At 47.1% G+C, this 17,536-nt stretch overlaps 1 protein-coding gene across 1 annotated transcript; it reads left to right on the forward strand.

Moving 5' to 3' along the window:
• Positions 1 to 3,627: 3,627 nt before the first annotated feature.
• On the forward strand, positions 3,628 to 12,418 carry EXOSC2 (exosome component 2). Its single transcript, XM_008581683.1, has 9 exons — positions 3,628 to 3,768; positions 5,103 to 5,204; positions 6,831 to 6,876; positions 7,111 to 7,200; positions 8,403 to 8,468; positions 8,944 to 9,012; positions 10,441 to 10,617; positions 11,046 to 11,174; positions 11,684 to 12,418. The coding sequence occupies exons 1-9, from the start codon at positions 3,647 to 3,649 to the stop codon at positions 11,762 to 11,764; spliced, it is 882 nt and encodes a 293-aa protein (XP_008579905.1). The 5' UTR covers positions 3,628 to 3,646; the 3' UTR covers positions 11,765 to 12,418.
• The last annotated feature ends 5,118 nt before the right edge of the window (positions 12,419 to 17,536 follow it).

The following is a 17,536-nucleotide window of genomic DNA, read 5'->3' on the forward strand; positions in this document are numbered from 1 at the left end:
AAAAGGACCAGCGAAGCACGTGGTGGGGTGCAGAAAGCTCTTACTTCAAAATATGGTGCTTTGACATGCTGGAATAAAGCAGTAGCCCCAATGTCTCTCTGAACCCTCCACTCCCACCCCTCTGCCCCACCCCCAACCCACCCAGTCTCTCAATCCTCTGTCGATCTCCAAAGTACAGGACGATGCTGGTTCCCTTATCTGCCTAAAGTACACACCCACCAAAGAAGAAAAAACAGACTTTGTCCCAGGCCATCGTATTGTTCTCTAGGCCCACTGTGTACCCCTAAAAATCTTTACTCCTACACCCTTATCTTCCCTCTCCCTATGGAAATGAGTATATAAACTCTTTACCCCAGTGAAAAATTGGGACATTAATCTCTTGTGAGATGATTTGCCTTCTTCTAGCACGTTAAATAATAAAATTTGCTCTGTCTTCTTTTCATATTAATCTAAATTTGTCAGTGATTTTTTTAGTCACAATACAATTTTATAGTACATCTGTTTATATTATGATCATTAATGACTGTGATCAGATATTGAAATTCAATATCTGAATATCATTCAGATAAAAAATAATGATACAATGATGGTTTAAAGCTGGTTAAATCACAATTTTATAAGCTTATTTATTGAATGAAACAGAAGACTATTAAAAGTAGTTAAAAAGGTAACACACATCACAGTATTTAATGTTTCTGTAACTGTTGGTAAGGCTTACTTCTAAATCTGATGCAGAATTCTTAACCGCATTGAAATAGTTCTTTTCTCAGCCACATGGTATTTTGTTCACTGGTGCGATGAGTCTGGAAGAGACTGGTTATAGGTCCCATTTCTTGTCTTCAGCTGTGACTGTGCAGTACCAGCAAGTGCACTCTGTATATTATCCAGAAGCACGTCCCTTCATGAACAGCATCCTCCAGACATGTAGCAGCTTCATGGCGTCCTTCTCCTGGCTTATGTAAGCTAGCAGCCTGTAAGGCAGCTGCATATTCTTCACTGGATAAGAAATGTATCAAAACATCAATGTCTTTTACTGTTCTTGCAATCAGCGCTGCAAAAAGTTGGACATACTCTTCTGTAGGATTCCCTCGCTGGTCTTTGTTAATTGCTGTCTGAATATTATTCAAAGAGGCAGGAGGACCATATTGTTGCAACACTCCAATGGCATTACAAAACTGATCTGCAGGCTTGGGCAGATGAAGAGATGCATAGGGCAAGGCACAGGGGAGGGGATGCGGAGCTTCCATGCCCTCCCCAGGTGCGCCACCCTCCAGAACATCTGTTTATATTATGATCATTAATGACTGTGATCAGATATTGAAATTCAATATCTGAATTTCATTCAGATAAAAAATAATGATACAATGATGGTTTAAAGCTGGTTAAATCACAATTTTATAAGCTTATTTATTGAATGAAATAGAAGACTATTAAAAGTAGCTAAAAAGGTAACACACATCACAGTATTTAATGTTTCTGTAACTGTTGGTAAGGCTTACTTCTAAATCTGATGCAGAATTCTTAACCGCATTGAAATAGTTCTTTTCTCAGCCACATGGTATTTTGTTCACTGGTGCGATGAGTCTGGAAGAGACTGGTTATAGGTCCCATTTCTTGTCTTCAGCTGTGACTGTGCAGTACCAGCAAGTGCACTCTGTATATTATCCAGAAGCATGTCCCTTCATGAACAGCATCCTCCAGACATGTAGCAGCTTCATGGCGTCCTTCTCCTGGCTTATATAAGCTAGCAGCCTGTAAGGCAGCTGTATATTCTTCACTGGATAAGAAATGTATCAAAACATCAATGTCTTTTACTGTTCTTGCAATCAGCGCTGCAAAAAGCTGGACATACTCTTCTGTAGGGTTCCCTGGCTGGTCTTTGTTAATTGCTGTCTGAATATTATTCAAAGAGGCAGGAGGACCACATTGCTGCAACACCCCAAAGGCATTACAGAACTGATCTGCAGGCTTGGGCAGATGAAGAGATGCATAGGGCAAGGCACAGGGGAGGAGATGCGGAGCTTCCATGCCCTCCCCAGGTGCGCCACCCTCCAGAACCTTCCACGTGTTCAGCTATCCGGAAGCTCCCAGTGATTTCTATTCATGAACCTTCAGGTGTAAAGAGGAAGTTTTCCCTTGGGAAACGGTGCAGGCTCTGGGGTAAAGCAGGTGCAGTTGGGAGGAACATTGGTCTTGCCACCATCTGCCATGTGAAGTCTGGTCCTCTCTGGGCGTCCATTCCCTCCTTCATAAATGGGTATCCACAATGCCGGTCTCGTGACAAGCTCTGGTGAATGCGAGTGTTGTGAGAATGGGTGGGTTTAAGGTTATGTCCGTCCTTCCTGGAATGAAACTGAGGGATGCCAGGACTATATCCCCTCTTGGTCTAGGGATACTCGGTGCAGACTCGTTCCCTAGCTGCCTGGGCTGCGCTGGCCCAAAGGACACCATCGCCCTCTTGCGGCCGAGGCCGGACTCAACAGAGGGGCCGTTCCCGCACGTTACTGGCCTTGAGCCTTCCCCCTGGCAGGGAGGAGGGCGACGGTCTGGCCCGCCCGCTCACCCGATGACCTCCGGGGCACTAGCACTTATGGCACCGACGGGCTTTCTGGACAAGTGTTCAGAGAAAGAGCCTTGCTTAGGCGAAAGACGTGCTGTCCTTTTGGAGATGTCTTGAGGAGGCAGTGGGACTCGACTTCCTGACCATAGAGTGTGTGGCTGATGCAAGTCATTCAATCCTCTTTAGAGTCCCTGTGCGTGAAGAATTACCATCCTCGATTCCCCGAGGTTGGAACTCGGGTTGTTGTGAGTGCTGTATCCTTGCAGGCCAAGGGGAGGGAGGGGCGGTGGGAGACGAGCAGAACAGACGAGGGGACGGGAGCCGCACTCGAGCCGCCGGGCACGTGTCTGCCCGCCGCCGACCCCTCGCGCAGTGCCTGGCACACGCACAGCGCTCGACCCGCTGCGGGAGCCAACGCAAGCTCATGACATGCGCACTTGCCTTCCCTGAGGTTTGACCTGCGTTCCTAGACGGTTCCTTATTTTTTCGAACGAAATGCTAGAGCAGATCAGCTCCCTCGAAAGGTCGTGATGAAGAACAGACCCAGTGAGTCGTCGCTGGAGCACCGTTTGGGGGTGCAGGTGATGGCTGAGTCTGAACCAGCACCTGCGGCTGTCCTGTCGGATACTGGGGCTACCCGGAACGATTCTTCTTTCTGTTCGAAGGTGTTCTCTGTCGATCCCATCCCTGATCCTCCTGCGCTCTCTCACACCAAAAAACCAGATTTTAGCTGCTTAGACTTGGACAGAAACTCAACTCAGAGTTGGCCTGTTTCTCAGTGATCCTTAACTCTGGTAAACAATAAATGGGCTGTGAGTACGAGACAGTTTGGGTAAAAAGTCATTAGCCATACAATGGGAGATTATTCCGCAGACGCTCCCTGGCCAATAGTAAACATGGCAACTCAGCTCCTTCCCTCCCTTCAGGTTAACCTAATGGTTGCCAATAGTCAACATGGCCTCCAGACCGTGAGTTCTCATTGGTGGCTGCGCTGAGGCCCCGCCCCTCCGAGCGCCGGCCCGGCGTCGCAGAGCCGATACCGCACCTTCCGGCCGAGCTGCGCCTGCGCAAGTCATTGGCGCCAAGATGGCGATGGAGATGAGGCTTCCGGTTGCTCGCAAGCCTCTTAGCGAGACCTTGGGCCGCGACTCCAAGAAACACCTGGTGGTGCCGGGTGACACGATCACTACGGACACGGGCTTCATGCGGTATGTGGGGGCCTGGGGGACCTGGGGGACCCGGAGCGGCGGGGAGCGGCTGCAGGGCTCTGCACGTGGCCTGCTTGCCCGAAACCTGGGCCTCTTGTTCCCTTGCGTTTAAGTCCCCGCGGGTAGCAGGGAACATTTCTTGAGCATCCCAGTTGCCTCATTTCGCGTCCTCGTGCTTCTTACTCCCTGCATCTTATGTCCCCTTCTGTGTTTGTCTCAGCCCCCTGAAACCTCCTCTTGTGGACTTTTGGGTCCTCTGAAGTCCTTGTCTCTGAGCCTTCCTTGGAGACCTTGAAAACCAGGAGGGATTAGGAGCAGGGGCCTCTTTCCAGTTTTCAGCTGTTTGAGGGAACGGTGGGCTTTCCTGCTTGGTCTCTTTCTCCTTCACTCTCATCTCTGAGCTAGGCGCTCGGTTTTGGAATCAGTAATTGGGCTTAGGGCAAACATGCTATATATTGTGTTACGTGCACCCAGTTATACAAACTTTGAATCTAAGGGCGGTACAGTGTGTTTTGGTTAAAAGGGCAGGCTCTTGAGACAGGGTTCCAGTCCTGATGCTATCACATATTATCATTTAGCGGTATTACCTCTCCAAGTCACTTGCCTCATCTGTAAGATAATGATAACAGTAACTATTTGATAAGTAGTGAGGATTAGATGAGGAAATAATGTGAGAAACGAAGCAAAACCCACCATTATATCACCATCGTAAATAATGAACTCTAGGGGCATTTCCGCCTTTTCTTTTTTGGTACACACAGACATAATACAAGGGGTACAGCATTTACAGCAGTGCCTTTTACCACTGCCCTTTAAACTCCTAGCTTAAGGTTACTGGATCTTACGTTTCATTCCTTCACTCATGCTTTCAGCATATACTTAGTGAGGTTGGGAGTATAAGTGAAAATCTCTGTCCTGGTGAAGTTTATGTTCTAACAGGGAGAGACAGAGAGTAAACAATAAGCACAACAAGCAAATTATTCAGAATGTTTGGTGATAAGTGCAAGGAGAAAAAAGTGGAGCAGAGTAAGTGGAATGTGGTTGGGAATACGGGGGTGGGGGTGGCAGCTGTGGGGTAGGATACTGTTTTACATGAGATAGTCCAGGTAGGCCTGCTGGAGAAAGTGATATCTGAGTAGATTTGAGTATGCCGAGGGAGATGTCTGTGTAGCTCTCTGGAGAAGGGGTGTTCCAGGCAGAGAGCAGGCAGCACAAAAGCCAGGCTTTAGGGGAGGAAGAGCCTGTTAGGTCTGAGGAACACATCCTTCCTGAGGGGAGAGGTCACCTCAGCTGTTACACTGGTACTCTTTCTTTGTATCCTCTTCTTGCAACAGAGGTCATGGAACGTATATGGGGGAAGAGAAGCTCATTGCCTCTGTGGCTGGCTCTGTGGAGAGAGTAAACAAGTTGATCTGTGTGAAAGCTTTGAAAACCAGGTGAGAACAAAAGGTGTGTATTCTCTTTCTTATGGCATCCATGTTGTTCAACCAGGTCTTTTCTGCCACCCCATCCCAACCCCTGCCTACCCTATCATGCTGTAGGTCTGTGATTTTAAACATGACTATAGGAAGGGTGGTATAGATCAGTGCAGGCTTCAAAGGTTTCCCCATGTTACCTGACCTCTCCAACCAAGCCTTGGTTACCTCCTCTGCAAAGTGAGGATAATAGCATGACCTGCCTCATGGGATTTTCGTTAGAATTTAATGTGATGGTGCATGTAAAGTAATTGGAACAGGGCCCAGTACCTAGAAGCATTCAGTAAAGGTTACCCCAGAAAGGAAGCCAGTGTGGTTGGAACAGAGCAAGTGAGGGGGAGAACAGGAGCAGACACAGGTAGAGAGCTGAGATGGGTGAACAGTTGGCCTGCCTTCTAGCCGTGGAAGCATTTTGGCTTCCACTTTGTGTAATCTGGGAAGCTATTGGAAGGGGCGCGGAGCAGAGGAGGGACATGATCTGCCTTACGTTTTGATAAAATCACTCTGGATGTTGCGGGGAGATTGAATGGCGGCCAGGGGCAGGCTTATGGAGATGGATGAGGGGACAATATTTCATCACCTGAAGTGGTGATAGCTTGCACTAAGGTGGCAGCAGTGGCAGTGGGGAGTAGTGATTAGATTCTGTGTGTATTTTGTTTTCTGAGTGTTTTTATCATGAAAGGGTGTTGGATTTTGTATTCTTTGGGAATTTCTATATATAAGGCCATGTTGTCTGCAAATAGAGATACTTTTACTTCTTCCTTTCCAATTTGGATGCCTTTTATATCCTGCATATATTTAAGGGCAGAGCCAGCAGGATTTGCTGCTGGTCTTGTCTTGAAGCATTACTCTCCAAGATTTTTTGCCTGAGCAAATGAGGGGATGGAGTCACCATTTATTGAGATGGGGATGACTGGGAGAGGCACAGTCTGCTACCGAGGAGGGAAGGGGGCTGCTGGAAAGCTTAGTTTTTAGGCTTGCTATATTTGACAGTGCCTGTTAATCATCTAAATGGTGATGTTGGGTAGCTAGCAGTTGAATAGAATCTGGAATTCAGAGGAATAATGCAATTATCAGTGGTATTTTAAAGCCATTAGATTGGATGAGCTCACCAAGAGGTGAGTGTGAGTGGAATAGAGAAGAGGTCTAGTGACTGAGCCTTCAGCATCGAGCACTTCATTAGAAATGGGGAGGAGGACCTAGCAAAGGGGACTGAGATGAGCAGGCAGTGGGTGAGGAGACAGCAAGTAGACTGGTTTGGCTGGTGTTCTGTCTCGAAATCGCCTTTCTCCTTTAGTTGGTGCAGAACTCATGCTTTTCATTGTCACGTAACCTAACAAAATAAGGGCTTTAGGCTAAACAACTTGCAGTAAGTGATTTATTTAAGGATAGTTAATGGAGACTTTATGCATGTAGGAATGTTTGAAGATATCAATTCCTGAAAATAAGTCCAAACAGCATAGTTATATGCATTTGCTAAATGTGCCTAATCAGGGCCATCATCCTGTTTAACCAAAATCTCAAATGGTGCTTGGTCTTGTAAGAGAATCTATTCACTGATAGATGACCTTTTGTTTTATCTTCCAGATATAATGGTGAAGTAGGAGACATTGTAGTGGGGAGAATCACAGAGGTAAAGTCCATGTTAGATCAGTTTTTACAAAGTAAAGGCAGGCTGGTGATTTAATGAGTGAGACAGTCATTCTGTGTGTAGTTATGTGAAAAAAGCATTCATTACTTTTGGCTATTATGTGACCTCTGATGTAAATATTTGGCTTGTTATATTTGGGAATACTGGTCACTAATGATATGAGCTCTTGCCCTGCAAGCATGTGTCCGTCCAGGTGTGGAACTTCTTTTTTTGTAGGTTCAACAGAAGAGGTGGAAGGTGGAGACCAACTCCAGGCTGGATTCAGTCTTGCTTCTCTCGTCCATGAACCTTCCTGGAGGAGAGCTGGTAAGGGTCTCCATCTGGGTCCTGCGACTGTACATTGGGCTGCGAGAGCTGTGGGGCCCTTTGCTCCACCTGAGAACTTTGCTTTACAAGGAGGTTGCCCCTTTTACTCCTAAGAGGATTGCTGTGAAGTTTGCTACCTGAAGTTTGGGTGTATGAAGGCTGTTAAGTTGGCCCAGGTCTGCCAGCATAGGCAGCAATTTGTGTGTGGTAAGATCTGAAACATCCATGAAGTGGAATCCCAAAAGAGAGTTGGGGAGAGAAGCTTTTATATGTTTGGTGCTAGTAATTTTCCTTTTTTGGTGTATCAGCTTTGCACGGGGAAGGTGTTCCTTGAAAAGCTGTCTTTAGACTAGTTTTTCGTGAATTGAATGGCATTCAGTTATAACTAAGCTGTAGCCTTTTGTAAAATGTCACGGCTCACCTTTATCTTTAGTCCAGCACATATTTAGAGTCTTACTGTGCTGGGTTCTGTGGAGAATGCCAAGCACGATTGAGTTCCTTAAAGAGCTTATAGACTAGCAGGGGATATGAGATAACTGATCCAAGTTCCTGGCAGGAGAAGAATAAACAAGCAGTGCTTGTACAAAAGGAGTGATTAATTTCAGTGGGAGAAGCTCATGGGAAAGGCTGGCACTGGAGCTAATCCTTGGAGGAAGGAGAGAATGTAAATGAGTGCAGGGAGTTCGAGAAAAATGTAAATGTGTGCGCAGAGACACAGCCACGCGGGAGGCCGGGAGGCCGTCGGGCTGCTAGAGCATGGAGAGCAGTCATGGGAATGTAAATGAGTGCAGGGAGTTCGAGAAAAATGTAAATGTGTGCGCAGAGACACAGCCACACGGGAGGCTGGGGGGCCGTCGGGCTGCTAGAGCATGGAGAGCAGTCATGGAGGTGAGTTTGGAAAAGTAGGCTGGTCGACATGGAGAGGGTTTTAAATATCAGGTAAGATAGTGTTACTCAGAGGAGGGAGGGAGAGCGGAAAGAGAAGAGGAGCTGCGGAAAGTTCTGTCCAGAGGTTAAGTTGTGAGTATCACTCTTGTTCCCCTCGAGTGGCTCAGGTTACTTACTCTTCCATAATTTTTAGTGTCTGAATATCGTGGTTGGCTTCAAAGATCGCAGGAGAAAGTGAAAGAGAAAATAGTGATGGGGTGAGATCTTTCTGAGATCTGGCTTAAGTAATGCGGTCATTTCTTTGTGTATTTCAGAGGAGAAGATCTGCAGAAGATGAGCTTGCAATGAGAGGTTTCTTGCAGGAAGGGGATCTTATCAGTGTATCCTGTACCTTATATTCTAGCATTTTGATTCTTTTGTATGGGGCTTACATCGTATGTCTCTGACTGGAGAAACATGTAGTCCTTGCCGTGATCTGAGCCCTGGACCAAGTGTCAAGGGCTCTGCTGCAGCCTTTCTCTGTCTCCTTAACTCAGGCTGACTCCCCAGTTCTCGTTCAGACCTGCTACTGAGTTATTTCTTTGCATCTTGTAACTTATGGTGGCCTGTGCTTAGGCTAGACTTAAGTTTTCTTAGTGATGTTAACTTTTATGCCAGGGAGTAGAAAAGGTGTTGTTCATATTCATGACAAGCAAGGGGAGAGGTGAGGTCACAGTGATGTCCTCTGAGTCTGTCTAAGACCATGTTGGGGATGGGAGGAAAAGATGGAAGCATGGGGCCAAGGGGGCAGGGGAGGCAGGTGACACAGAAGTGGGCAGCCGAGGCTGCTGTTTGTTCCTTCATCATCCTGGCCAGGCTGAGGTCCAGGCAGTGTTCTCTGACGGAGCTGTCTCTCTGCACACGAGGAGCCTGAAATATGGAAAAGTAAGTTGGGCTCTTGCTGTTCTTGTTTGCTCACTGAGACTTCAAAGTCCATTTCTGAATCACGATAACTCTCTAGAATTCTGACCTAAAGAACCCCTTTAAGTTAAGCACTGAAGCCTGGTGTCCCACAAACTGATCATGCTCCCTGAGCTTAGCAGAAGGAAGGTCCAGATTCACACAGTTGTGGGTCAGTGGCATTGTAAAGGAGGACAACTTTTATCCTTTCTTTTTTATTTTTACTTTTTTTGGCATTTGCCCAGTACAGGGATCAAACCCTGGATCTTGGTGTTATCAGCACGACGCTCTAACTAACTGAGCTAAGTGGCCCGTCCCACTTTTATCCTTTTTCTCCTGAGGAGACTGTTAAGGCAGAAGAGCACCTCTGACCCAGGGCTGTGAGGCGCTGCTGTCTCTGCTGCCTCCAGGGGGCACTGCAGCTCCGCACTGGGGCCGGGCCAGAGAGGCTTCCTTGGAACAAAGGGAGGCCTGGGCCTGATGAAACATGCCATAGACAGGCATCCCGTCAGTGAGATGGCTATTATTGCTAGCAAAGATTGGTCGGTCACCTGAGCCTCTAAATAAAATTTCACTGCTTTTCTTGTATGAGGTTACATTATTGAGGCTGTTTATTTTTTTAAGGACAGCATACTTCAGACAACAAATTGTGATTTATTAGTCTCTTGGCTTTATCTGGGTGAACCTATTCATTTTCTTTTTTTTTTGTCCTTTTTGAGACTGGCTGCACCGTGCTTAGCCAGTGAGCGCTGTGAGCGCCCTGGCCATCCCTATATAGGATCCGAACCCGCGGCAAGAGTGCCGCCGCGCTTCCAGCGCCACACTCTCCCAAGTGCGCCACGGGCTCAGCCCTAACCTATTCATTTTCTGAGTGGAAAAAAACCTCTTCCCTCAGCGGAGTGGCTGCAGCCAACCACATTCATGTACTGAGAGTACTTGAAGTTGGGAGCTGAACACTAGGTGCTGACCTTTACAGGCCTGGTCCCAAGACCCTCCCTCAGCAGCATGTGGACTTGGAGCTGGCAGCATAAGTGTTTGGCATTAAAGTGCGAGCTAGGGTCATGGAACAGGGCAGCACTCCTTGGCCAACAGGAGGCTCAAGTTCACGTCCTCATTGGCTCCAGCTTCTCTAACAGACAGCACACTAGCCCTGGCTTAGAATGTAATGATGATTGCAAAGGGAAATGACAGAGAAGAGTATTGAAAGTCACCTGTTGGGCTGTATAAACAGCCTACGAATCCAGAAGTGTTCTCTGCAAAAATGCATACTATGTATGTGCATATAGGTGACAGCAATTATTAATAGGAAGAACACCGATTTGAATATAACTAGGATGTGTGTGTTCTGTAGTCTACTTTCCGTTCACCTCACTGGTGATCCTAGAGTGACCTACCTTATGATTATTTCTTTAGCTAGGTCAGGGTGTTCTGGTCCAAGTCTCTCCCTCCCTGGTGAAACGGCAAAAGACTCACTTCCATGACCTGCCATGTGGTGCCTCTGTCATTCTGGGTAACAATGGCTTTATCTGGATCTACCCAACGCCTGAGCATAAAGAAGAGGATGCAGGGGGCTTCACTGCAAACCTGGAGGTGAGTGCACACCATTACTGCTGTTGGTGGATGGAGCAGCATTTGGTTTCCACTGTATTTTTGTGGCAGGTGGAGTTCATTGTTTTTTAACTATGTTATCACTGTAGACAGAGTTAGTTTGAATTTCTATTGAGGTGTGTTCATGAACATTGTATTGCCTTCTCTTCCCGGAAGAAATGAACTCAGTGACTGGTACAGCCTTTGTTGGCAAAGATGGCAGAGTTGCAGAGTAATAGCCAAAGAGCCACTGAAAAAAGGCACCCTTTTTAATTTCCCTTGGAATTTGCTGTTTGATTGGTTTGGAGTCCCAGAGTGATCCTCTCTGAGTCACAAATGATTTCTTTTCTGTGATTTATTGTGACTTTTCACTTATTCTCCTCCTGTTTATATTTCCCTTCCCTTCCCTTCCCCTTTGCATGCCCTTGTAGCCTGTCTCCCTTGCTGATCGGGAGGTGATATCCCGGCTTCGGAACTGCATTGTCTCTCTAGTAACTCAGAGGATGATGCTGTATGATACCAGCATCCTGTACTGCTACGAAGCATCCCTTCCACATCAGGTACTCTACCCAGGACTTCCCTTTTCCTACTGATCTGTGACCTGCTCCGTGTTCATTCAGTTTCAGCAATCACATCTCCCAAGTACTTTTTTGCATGTCTATCAGTATGAACTGGCCTGGGGGATAGCCTTAATAAGTTTCTGGTATCTTTCCCCAAGATACTTCCCATGTTCTCAATGTCTAGTGCCAGCCTAAGGACTTGGTGGGGGTGGAGGTGCCAGGTGGGACTAGTTTATGACAGCAACCCTTTGGACTTCATCTGGTTCATCCCAAATCTCAGCCATCTTTTTAATGAGCGTTGGGATATCTTTGCTCTTGTTAGCTGTATCTCGTTAGCTGATATTATTAAGGTGGTTCTAGCATATCATATCTTGTAGCATTTAGTCTCTGATACATGAAAGGACTACAGAAAGTTTATATTACCATGTTTGGTTGCTGTGTTTGTATTGGCTTGGTGGTCTGCTTATAATTGGTTTCTTTTCTGAACAAATTTTTTCTTTCTTTTTCAGATCAAAGACATCTTAAAGCCAGAAATAATGGAGGAAATTGTGATGGAAACACGCCAGAGGCTTTTAGAACAGGAGGGATAGGAGTAGCTCCTGAAGGACAGGACTGTGTATATGTTGCTGGACTGGTTCTTGAAACTGAAGAATCTGATGTGTGGTCCCTACGTGCGACTCAGTGAAGACCTGAAAAACTCATCACTTGATCTGTGTTGACAGCCATGTAGACACGGCCTCCGGCCTACAGACCTGCTTTCTCCTGTTCTAAGACAAAGCCTGGGTGGAAGGTGAACAGTGCCTCTGGCCCCTCAGGTTGCTGGCTGAATCCCAGCACTAGGGGCTGGTTTCAGGTCTTTCAAAGTGCAGTGTCCCAACCGCCAGCCAAATGGGCTCATCCTGGAGTAATATGGAGAATCCTTTGTCTTACATGCCCCGTCATTCACAGGGCACGGTACCCTGTGCAGTTGCCCCAGTGGGAAGCATGGCATCCCTGACCCCCAAACAGTCTGCTTTCGGCTGCACTCCACCCCCTTTAAAGCTCAAGTATGACACTGAAGAATACAGTTGGTAAGGTTAGCCCCGCAACCAAATGGAAGAGTAAAGTTAACCAAGCGGCCTTTTGCTGGGTTGGAATCTTATTCCCATTGTGTGTCCCATGTGTGTCCACACCAGGATGCCTTGATCTGTCCTGCTTGTTTGGACGACTTGTAAGAAGCTGAATTATTATCGATATAGAATGAATGTTCTGCATCCATGTACTTTTTGGTTCTCTGATAAACACAAAAACAACAGTGGAAAATGGAGATGGGAAAAGCAAAGCTATTTCCTCCTATAATTGAAGCAGTAATGTGTTAACCTTTTGATAATTCAGGGTTAAAGGATAAAAAACAAGGGCCAGCCCCGTGGCTCACTCGGGAGAGTGCGGCGCCGGGAGCGCTGAAGCCGCGGGTTCGGATCCTATATAGGGACGGCCGGTGCGCTCACTGGCTGAGTGTGGTGCGGACCACACCGTGCCGAGGGTTGCGATCCCCTTACCAGTCAGGGAAAAAAAAAAAGACAAAATGTTGAAATTCTCATGGAGGAATGTTAGAATTCCTATGCTTTGTTGTTTTTCCTATGACTATAAAAATGGTGCCCTGATTTAGGTTTTGGGAAACATTTTTAAAGGCACTATATGCAAGTGCTGTTTTACTTTACATATGGGGTGAACTATTTTTTGCTACCTATAAATGTGTTATCATTGGTTCTGTTCTGAGTTCTGCATAATACTTAGGGGCTGAGGACAGTTGAAGGAGGGCTCAACAGATATAAATGCCTCTACAGAGGCCCTAACTACTCTGTGTGCATCACGTAGTAAATTTAAACCTGGGATAGTTTCAGCTTTGAATATTGCATTTGATGGTTTTGAAATATAGTTTGGCTCTTTTTCATTAAGCGGTAAGTTTCTTTAACATTCAATGGACAACTTTATATCTTTTCTTTTCTATTACAAGTTGTTTCACCTATTTTGAGGAGTTTGTAGACAACTGAATAGTCTATAGGCTATGTTACAACTTTAGATTGGCTCACCTGTCATTTTTTTTAGAAAATTGCCCAGGCTGTATGCCTCTTGAGAGAAGGGAGTGGGAAACAGTGGGAGTCTGAGTCCCGGGTTTGGTTTTGAGCCATACGCAAGCTTATTTATCCTCTTCACTTGGTGTCTCCCAAAGCTGCCAGCCTACGCTGTTCACCCAGTATCTGCCGAATGGTAATTACCAGCTACTGGAAATAATGTAAAGGTCTGAAAGTACCTTTTGGTGATTGTCTACAGTCCGTGGTCCACTAGAGGGCGCCCTTGTTAGGTTTAATTCTAGCTGGTATTAAAAAAGGAATAAGCTGAACTTTTTACACTGGTCCTGAATCCCTTTAGCAACTTGGTGGGTTGCTTTGCTTTATAAAAGTGAGGACAAAATTAGATTGAACGGAATCACTTTTAATGAAAATACATGAGCTTAAAGGGATTTATTCAACATTTGGCAACATTTACTTCTGACAGGCATTTGCTAGGCTCTGGATTCTAGTTTTAAGTCCTTAAAAGTATTCTATGGTGTTATACAGGGATTTAAAAAGTACGGTGCAACTCTAGAAGGAAATATTACAGTCTGGGCTTGGGGCTCACCTAAGACTAGAAAACAGTGGATGTGGAAAATGGAGATTAGGGATAAGCCTCTAAAGATCAAGGGCGGTTGACTCTATAGTGGCTGCCAAGCAGCAGTCTCAATCTTTGTGGAAAACCAAACCATCTAGTTTGATCCTCGTGATAGCCTTGGAAAGTAAGCAGTTATGACCCCCCACTTATAGGGGAAGAAATCAATTCAGAGAATTAATGTGACTTGATTAGGCCCATTAGCAACTGTGAATCAGGAACAGATTTAAGCTCTAGAGAGGTGTCATAAAGCAATCCTTTAGAGGTTGGGTTGGACTGATTGTGAAAGGTTATGGTCCAGAAAATTAATTTCCAGTATTGAGACTGATCTTTTTGGATTGTTACTTATTTTGCTTATTGCCTGTCCCTCCATGTGTGCGCCATGAGAATAAGGATAACTTTATTTTTTCCCCACTGCTGTATCCCAGCACGTAGAACAGTGCTTATCTCACAGGTGCTCAATAAATGCTTGTTAAATGAATTGTTCAAGAAATTTGTATTAGAGTTCTGATTTGATTATCAAGTTCTAAGCTAACTAGAGAATGACAAAGATGTGGAGGAAACTATTAAAGTGAATAGGAATTAAGAGAAAGCAAAATCTCCAAGAAAAAAAATTAGGGTAGAAATCAGGATAAGATAATGGGTAAATAATCAAAAGGAACAAGGGCACTGAAATTTGAAGAATGACACTGTGGATCAGGACCAAGTTTTTTAGCCAGATTATTTTGTGAGACTGAACAACACTAAGCCAATAAACACCTGAATTTATAAATTCCAGTTCTAAATCTGGGCACAAATTTCCATATGTTTTACATTCAATACCTTCAAGTGACTATTTCCTCTTGAAGCCAATGTCGAAAATAAGTGCCATTTCTCAGTGCAGCAGGAATATTTCTAAAATACTTAATAGTTAAAGGTACAACACTTATAATGCAGCTATGGTTCCTCCTGATATCAGTAGCAACTTCTGAAAAGTCAGTTGTTTAACAGTAGTTGGTCAACGGTTACTTGGTACTGAATAGTACAGTGGAAAAGCCATGGGTTTTGGAGCAAAGTCGATCTGGACAGAAATCGTATTTTCTTACATGCTAGCCAAGTGACCTTGGGTCAGTCACTTCTCTAGAATCTGTTTCCCCATCTGTATAATGGGGAATAATATTACATGCCTCAACGGGCTACAGGGAAGATTAAATGAGATTCTGCAATTTCAGAAAAGTACGAACAGTGCTGGGTGTAAAGTAGGTGCTGGGATGATTGGATCTCTTTATAAGTGGGCATGTCTCGGTCAGGTGCACTGCTCTGGGGAGATGTGGAGAGTGAACAGGACACCAGGGTGCTTTATAGTTGCAGGGTCATGACAGGTTCGGCGTGTCTGGGTCATTGGCTAGCTCTGAAGGCCTGCTAAACCCCCAAATCTGGTCACTTTCTTGGCTAACAGGATTTTTTTTTTTTATGTGAATTCGTGCTCACCTGTGAAGGTTCATTCTAGCACAAACATCTATGATTGCGCCTGGCATACCCTCCGAACAAAAAAGCTGTTTCTTTAATGGGTAAACCTCTTGATACCTCCAAACAAACAATTGAATTCGTTAGCAATATGTCGGATGCTTCTAGTTGTAATATTTATGCTTTGGGGAAATGAAAGGGGTAAAAGTCACCAAATACCTGAGTTTCCAGGAGCGAGCCAAATTTTCTCCCCTAAAGAGGCTCAAGGAAGTAATCCACCTACGGTTCTGGGAAAGTCCAATCTGCAGTTTTCCCCTTGCTTTGGCTCTTCGCTGTTCTTTCTACTCGCGCCGGGGAGACGTGGCCCGCCCGACTCGAGGCCGGCGAGAGCCCACCATCTCCGGGGAGGGTGGGACCGAGGTCGGAGTCGGGAGCAGAGGGCAAGCAGTCCTGGCGCGGGCGGAAGGAAGGGTGCCGCGGGACCACAACTCCCGGCACGCCCCGCGGGCTGCGCCGAAAGCGGTTGGATGGGAGCTCGGGCCCTCCTGCCCTCACCGGCCAATGGGACGAAGAAGAGAGGCCTGACCCGGATTCTCGGGGTCCAATGGCAGTACAGAGGAGGCGGGTGCTTCCTTACCGCTCACCTGGCGCTCCGAAAAGCCCCATTTTAAAGCTCTTGCCGGGCTGGACTCTCGCAGGCAGTGAGACCAGAACCGGAAGTTGCGGCGGCGTCCCGAGAGAGCAGCGCAGGGAGCATCCCGGTCCCCACGAGGCGGGCTCCGGAGCCGCCGGGGGCGGGGCTGGGGGCGGGGCCTGTCCTCGTTGTGGAGCGGCTCGTAATCCATCATGGCGGCCGCGGGGGTCGGTGTCTGTTCCTGAGCAGCGCTGGATCCGGAGCCGGTTCCCGGGTCCTGCGGCTGAGGAGCCCCTTCGTTGTCCCCGGCCCCTAACGGCAGGGGGAGGCTGGGTCCCTCGGCGGAGCTCGGCAGCGCTCGGCAGCTCGGGGAATGTGACTGCCTGGCGGCGGCGGCGGCGGCGGCGGCGGCGGCGACGACGGTGGCATCGTCCGGGGCCGGGGGAGGGGGTGTCTCCGGCAGAGGTCCCCTGGCTCGGGGCAGCTGAGGCGGCGGGGCCTCCTCCCCCCTGCGCCCGCCGCCCGCCTTCGGGGCCGCGAGAGTCCGTCGTCCTTTGCAGCCCCGCTCCGGCGCTGGGTCACTGGGGTGGTCTCTCTCCCCCAGACCTGGGACACCCCGTTTCTGAGGCGTGGAGCAGCGTCGCCCACGAGTAAGCCGCCTGTGCCCCGCCCCGGCAGCCTGCCTCTTCCCCCCGAGCCGCCTCTTGCTCCGGGTCCCGGCCCCACGTTTGGCCACGGATTCCCCCTTCCCCCCATTCAAACCCCCTCCCTGCTGTCAAGTGACCTCCCCTTCCCCCCAGGTTGCTCCCGCGAGCTTCCAATGCTCTGACTTCTTCCAATGTCACCTACGGCCCCCTTGGTCTCAGTCCAGCCACAAACTTTAATGCAAAGGAAAAGTCTGGGTTGGTTTCACAGGCCTTTTAAAAAGCGGACTTAAAAGTTGCTGGCAATGCATCCCTTCTCGTCAGAGTCGAGGGCGAGCTGTCGCTGAAATCTGGGTGACCCGTGTCCTTTTCCGGAGGGCAAGGTAGAGAAGCAGAGCGGCAGCTAGCTCGACAGGAAATGTGTTGGAAGATGAAGAAACTGAGATAGGGGGTTGGTGACTTCCACAGGAAAAGTTCTGGAGGAGCATGCAGAGACGATCAACGTTTATTTTATGTGTGGGAATCGAAATGACTTTAGTATCATTGACATTTTCAGCATCCCCTGTGAATATTTCTGCCTAGGTTTTTCCTCTTGAAAAGAGATGGCTATTCAGCCAGTAAAATATACTTAAAATCGAGAAACTTTTGGGTAGCATTGCAATTACGTTACTTCAGGCTGATAAACTGCAAAAATAATACAAACTTCTGTTTACATGTATGAACTTAAAAACTGCTTCCTTTTGTTATGGAAGATGGCTTTCTGTGATTGACCTCAGTTACTGACTTGTGAAGATGCAGTGAATGTGAAATCCCACTTATATACCATTTTCCTTGGAAGCTCACCCACCATTCTGGAGGATCTTGAACCCTCTTCTGGAAAGGGGTGCCTATTGTTACTTTATGGGGCAGCAGCCTGGAAAAGTTCTTGGGGACCAAAGAAGGCCAAGTTT

The sequence above is a fragment of the Galeopterus variegatus genome, unplaced genomic scaffold (genome assembly GCF_000696425.1).
Source record: "Galeopterus variegatus unplaced genomic scaffold, G_variegatus-3.0.2 Scaffold2432, whole genome shotgun sequence".
Classification (NCBI taxonomy): Eukaryota; Metazoa; Chordata; class Mammalia; order Dermoptera; family Cynocephalidae; genus Galeopterus; species Galeopterus variegatus.

Excerpts from the sequence above, each read along its gene's own strand:
- EXOSC2 (XM_008581683.1), top strand. The coding sequence starts at position 3,647 with ATGGCGATGGAGATGAGGCTTCCGGTTGCTCGCAAGCCTCTTAGCGAG. Across the intron at positions 3,769-5,102 it reads ACGGACACGGGCTTCATGCG|AGGTCATGGAACGTATATGG; the intron begins GTATGTGGGGGC and ends TTCTTGCAACAG. Across the intron at positions 6,877-7,110 it reads TAGTGGGGAGAATCACAGAG|GTTCAACAGAAGAGGTGGAA; the intron begins GTAAAGTCCATG and ends CTTTTTTTGTAG.